The sequence below is a fragment of the Atta colombica genome, unplaced genomic scaffold, assembly GCF_001594045.1.
Source record: "Atta colombica isolate Treedump-2 unplaced genomic scaffold, Acol1.0 scaffold163, whole genome shotgun sequence".
NCBI classification, from domain to species: domain Eukaryota; kingdom Metazoa; phylum Arthropoda; class Insecta; order Hymenoptera; family Formicidae; genus Atta; species Atta colombica.
The window spans coordinates 87,539-93,154 of record NW_017259254.1 but is presented as its reverse complement, the minus strand read 5'-3'; the positions used below and the strand labels follow the sequence as shown (position 1 = coordinate 93,154).

Sequence of the window (5,616 nt, the reverse complement as noted above, 5' to 3'; positions counted from 1 at the left end):
TAAATCTGCAATTGTTAATTTTCTAAATATATACTATTTTTTGAGATTTTTATAGATTTTTGTTACAATAATAATCCTAATCCATCTTAATTAATAAAGATTAATTAATTATATTTTATAATAAAAATTTTTATACATCATTTTTAATTTAAATATTATTTATAAAATGTTCTAGTGCTTTTATTTTTGTGGAATTACAGCGTAATAATTCCGATCAATAAATGTTAAATTATATTTAACGTATAAATTAGATGCATCGAGATTAATAATAATGTAATTTTTGTCTTAAAAATAGATAGACTAAGAGATTCGATCTAATCTAATTTCAATATATACAAACAATATGTAACAATAGAATTCTTGATAATGTTTAAAGCAGACGATACAAATAAAAGGGTCGTCCAACAATATCATTGCTTTCATTACAAGTTTCCTAGCAGGACGATGCTGTTTGTACATATTTCGTGCGTCATTTTGATCCTCTGTGTATCATTGTCAGAAACATATATTAATGTGATAACGAAAAGAGATGAGGATTTTGTACCATTTTCAACAAAAGCAAAGTATGTTCCAACGTGGTCTAGTCTAGACAGTCGACTGCTACCATCCTGGTACGATGAAGCAAAGTTTGGAATCTTTATTCACTGGGGTGTATTCAGTGTGCCCAGCTTTAGCTCTGAATGGTTTTGGAGCTATTGGAAAGGTTGAATATATGATATGATGCTTTCCAGCAAGAGACATAATATTATAACACAGTGATCATTTCATTTTTGTTAAACATTGGAAAACAATAAAGATACTGATTCACTGTGTTACACCATGTCATCTATACCTTTTGCTGAAAGATATCCATATTCTATTTCTATAATGAAAAAATATTATGAAGATTAATGTAATATTTTATAATTATAAATAATATTGCAGGAGGATTGAAGATTGTAAACGACTTTATGAAACAAAGATATCCTCCAAATTTTACCTATCAAGACTTTGCACGAGATTTCACTGCTGAGTTCTTTAATGCTTCTGACTGGGCAGAGTTATTCCAAGCATCAGGTGCAAAGTATATTGTATTGACAAGCAAGCATCATGAAGGATATACAATGTGGCCGTCAAAGTATTCGTACAGCTGGAATTCTATGGATGTGGGGCCTCAAAAGGATCTTGTTGGTAATAAAGATATAATCCTAATAAGATTTTGCATTAAGTATAATGATTTTTGAAATATTCCTTTTTTTTTTATACAAAATAGGGGAACTGGCAGAAGCTATTCATAAAACAAACATAAAGTTTGGCTTGTATCATTCCTTATTTGAATGGTATAATCCTCTCTACATAGCAGACAAAAGCAACAATTTTACAACAGATAAATTTGTAACTCAGAAGGTAATACCAGAATTACATGAATTAATAGAGACATACAAGCCAGATATAATTTGGTCAGATGGAGAGGCAGAAGCAACAGATTCTTATTGGAAATCAAAGGAATTTTTAGCCTGGCTATACAATGAAAGTCCTGTGAGAGATACAGTAGTGGTAAATGATAGATGGGGCATTAATATAACATGTCATCATGGTGGATTCTATACATGTACTGATCGTTTTAATCCTGGTAATTTTATCATATTTTTTCTCTCGTCTACAATTAAATATAATTATAATTATTAAATTAAATAGGTATTAATAGATATCAATAACTGATTACATTACTATTAACAAAATTTATTTTTTAGGTGTACTTCTTCCACATAAGTGGGAAAATTGCATGACTATTGATAAAAAATCCTGGGGATACCGCAGAAACGCTGTTTTATCCGATTACTATACATTGGCAGGATTAGTAAAAGAGTTGATAATTACTGTAAGCTGCGGTGGAAATTTACTGATGAACGTTGGACCAACAAAAGATGGTATCATTACACCAATATATGAAGAAAGATTACGAGGAATGGGTATATATCTTTTATATCTTATCATGTTTTTTTATTAGTATCTTGATTAATTTAGATATCAATTTTTTAACAATCTCAATGATATATAAATAAATTTGTCGTTTTAGGCGCTTGGTTAACAGTTAACGGCGAAGCAATTTATAATACTAAGCCTTGGACAGTACAAAATGATACCTTAACAGGAAGTGTTTGGTACACATTAAGTAAAAATCAAAAACAATTGTATGCCTCAATTTTAGAATGGCCAGATGATAATATCTTATTGTTAGGCTCACTTAAACTTTCAAAGAGTTTTCAGATATGTCTACTTGGTTATTCATCAATAATTCCCGTAAGTGTTACTATTTTTATGTATGTATATGTTATGAAAGTGATAATCAAATAATTTTGAATATTCACATTTCAGTGGAAACAATCCGATAATAATCTAGAAATAAGTTTACCAGCTAACGCACACAGAGGTGAACCAGCTTGGGTATTAAGGATTAAGAAAAATATTGATTAGAGTTTTATTTTATATACAATATATTATATATAGATTGTCACACACAATAATATGTATGTAATATTATACACACACACACACACACACACACACACACACACACATATATATATATAAAATACACGTATTAAAAATAGATTTTAACTTATAAATGGATATTAATATGAGATGTGTCTATATAGCAAACTCTTCTCTCTTTCCTTTTATCCTTTTAAATTCCTGTGATCTTATTTTCATGAAAAGCACAAATCGAGATTGTGCGATATACTCTTGAAATATTTGTGTGACGCGATTGGTCATAGTGGTAGCCATACAATTGGTAATAAATATGTATATGTATACGTATATGTGTTAACATGTCAAACTAGCCATTAACATATAGTGATCGTTCCTTAAAATTGACACAAATAATACTGATATTTTTATATAAAAAGAAGATTCATAAAAAAAAAGAAAATTTTATAGAATCTTAGTGTATCATTTTTCACTTTTAAGCAATTTCTTATATTTACATTTATTCCCTTCATTGTATTCCTTCCTTTTCTCTTATAATATAAATTGTATCTTGAATGATACTTTAGTTTTGTATTTTTTAATTATGATAATTGGGACAAAAACGAACGTAATTATGTAGTCAATTCTCAAAACTAATACAGATAATAAACATACAACATTTACATTTTTTTAGCAAAATATTTATGATATGTTAAATTAACGTATATTTTATTCATTTATATTAGAATTTACGTTTTAGAATACATTATTTTTGTTTATTTGCTCATTCATAGATTGTATTATTTTCATACTGAAAAATATTAAGTATTTTTCATAAAATAATTAACACAAAATATTTTAATAACATAATCATATTGGATTAAATTAATACTTAAATATGTTAAACATGTAAATGCAAAATTTTAACAAGGACTTGAATCGTTTTTAATATAAATATAAAACATTTTCTGTGGAAAAATTCACAGTAATGATCTAATCTAATCTCGAAATACGATACGATACAAAACAGCACACAGAAATAGAATCTTTGTCGAGATTTCATACAACAGATAGGAATAAAAGATCGGATTGATGTCTGTTGCTTTTATTTATGTCAAGTCTCGATCAGAATGATGCTATTTGTACGCATAATTTTATGCATTGTATTAATTTTTTGCGTGTCAGTAAGGGCGCATTATATCGTAATAGTGAGAACAGAAGAGGAAAATTTTGTGTCAACTTTAACAAAAGCGCCCAAATATGTTCCAACTTGGCCCAGTCTAGACAGTCGACCGTTACCAGTTTGGTATGATGTTGCAAAATTTGGAATCTTTATTCACTGGGGTGTATTCAGTGTGCCTAGTTTTGGCTCTGAATGGTTTTGGAACAATTGGAAAGGTAGAATGTTATATTTATATTTATAAATGTCACATGAATATGTATAGTATCTATAATATTTGTATAATTTGTATTATATATTTGTGTGATGTTCTAGAGGAAACTGAAACTACGAAATATTCCGACTTTATGAAACAAAGATATCCTCCGAACTTTACCTATCAAGACTTTGCACGTGATTTTACTGCCGAGTTCTTCAATGCTTCTGAATGGGCCGAGTTATTCAAGGCATCAGGTGCAAAGTATGTTGTATTGACAAGCAAACATCATGAAGGATATACATTATGGCCATCGAAGTATTCATTCAGCTGGAATTCTATGGATGTTGGATCTCAGAAGGATCTTGTTGGTAATAAAGATATATATCTAACAATAAGATTTCGTATTAAGTATGATAATCTCTAATATGTATTCCTTTTTTTATAAAATAGGTGAATTAGCAAAAGCTATTCGTAGTAAGACAGATATAAAATTTGGCTTATACCATTCTATGTATGAATGGTATAATCCCCTTTATATAACAGACAAACAAAACAATTTTACAACAGATAGATTCGTAACTCATAAAATAATACCAGAATTGTATGAGTTGGTAGAAACATACAAGCCAGAAATAATTTGGTCAGATGGAGATTGGGAAGCATCGGATTCTTATTGGAAATCGAAGGAATTTCTAGCATGGTTATACAATAAAAGCCCTGTAAAAGATACGGTTGTGGTGAATGATAGATGGGGCAGTAATATACCATGCCATCATGGTGATTTCTTTACATGTACAGATCGTTTTAATCCTGGTAAATAGCATAAAAATTATAATATAACAATATTTTATATATAGCAATATTATAATATAACACATAAATTATGTATAGAATAATATTATTAAATGAAGATATATATTGTATATAGATTTATAATTAATAAAATTTTGTTTATTAGGCGTACTTCTCCCACATAAGTGGGAAAATTGTATGACTATTGATAAAAAATCCTGGGGATATCGCAGAAACGCTGTTTTATCCGAATATTATACATTGGTGGGATTAGTGAAGGAATTAGTAATTACTGTAAGCTGCGGTGGAAATTTATTGATGAACGTTGGGCCAACAAAAGATGGTATCATTACACCAATATTTGAAGAAAGATTACGCGGAATGGGTACATCTTTTATATCTTATCATGTTTTTTTATTAGTATCTCGATTAATTCAAATATCAATTTTCTAATGATCTTAATGGTACACAAGTAAATTTTAGGTGCCTGGCTAGCAGTTAACGGCGAAGCTATTTATGATACTAAACCTTGGACAGTACAAAATGATACCTTAACAGGAAGTGTCTGGTACACATTAAGCAAAAATGAAAAACAGTTATATGCTTCAATTTTAGAATGGCCAGATGATAATATCTTATTGTTAGGCTCGCTCAAACTTTCGAAGAGTTCTCAGATACATCTACTTGGTTATTCATCGATAATTCCCGTAAGTGTATTATTACTTTTATTTAATTAAGTATATGTTAAGTATATGTTGCTTTTATTTATTTAAGTATATATTATGAAAACGATAGTAAATAATAAATGACATTTTGAATATTCATTCCAGTGGAAACAATCCGATAATAAGCTAATAATACGTTTACCAGCTAACGCACATAGAGGTGAGCCAGCTTGGGTATTAAGGATTGGAACTCTTTAAAATGTACATATTGTTTACTAAGAATATATTTTATATTGTACATTAATTTTAGAAATCTGTACGAATCTTAG

At 28.8% G+C, this 5,616-nt stretch overlaps 2 protein-coding genes across 2 annotated transcripts; both read left to right on the top strand.

Moving 5' to 3' along the window:
* Positions 1–388: 388 nt before the first annotated feature.
* Positions 389–2,457, top strand: LOC108686052 (alpha-L-fucosidase-like). Its single transcript, XM_018191107.1, has 6 exons — positions 389–703; positions 925–1,170; positions 1,253–1,612; positions 1,734–1,952; positions 2,060–2,283; positions 2,359–2,457. The coding sequence occupies exons 1-6, from the start codon at positions 445–447 to the stop codon at positions 2,455–2,457; spliced, it is 1,407 nt and encodes a 468-aa protein (XP_018046596.1). The 5' UTR covers positions 389–444.
* Positions 2,458–3,443: 986 nt separating this feature from the next.
* On the top strand, positions 3,444–5,591 carry LOC108686050 (alpha-L-fucosidase-like). Its single transcript, XM_018191106.1, has 6 exons — positions 3,444–3,849; positions 3,947–4,198; positions 4,281–4,643; positions 4,789–5,007; positions 5,106–5,329; positions 5,453–5,591. The coding sequence occupies exons 1-6, from the start codon at positions 3,582–3,584 to the stop codon at positions 5,543–5,545; spliced, it is 1,419 nt and encodes a 472-aa protein (XP_018046595.1). The 5' UTR covers positions 3,444–3,581; the 3' UTR covers positions 5,546–5,591.
* Positions 5,592–5,616: the final 25 nt, after the last annotated feature.

Coding starts and splice junctions, on each gene's coding strand:
- LOC108686052 (XM_018191107.1), top strand. CDS start 445: ATGCTGTTTGTACATATTTCGTGCGTCATTTTGATCCTCTGTGTATCA. Junction 1,953..2,059: donor AGAAAGATTACGAGGAATGG/GTATATATCTTT, acceptor TTGTCGTTTTAG/GCGCTTGGTTAACAGTTAAC. Junction 2,284..2,358: donor GTTATTCATCAATAATTCCC/GTAAGTGTTACT, acceptor TTCACATTTCAG/TGGAAACAATCCGATAATAA.
- LOC108686050 (XM_018191106.1), top strand. CDS start 3,582: ATGATGCTATTTGTACGCATAATTTTATGCATTGTATTAATTTTTTGC. Junction 4,199..4,280: donor ATCTCAGAAGGATCTTGTTG/GTAATAAAGATA, acceptor TTTATAAAATAG/GTGAATTAGCAAAAGCTATT. Junction 5,330..5,452: donor GTTATTCATCGATAATTCCC/GTAAGTGTATTA, acceptor TATTCATTCCAG/TGGAAACAATCCGATAATAA.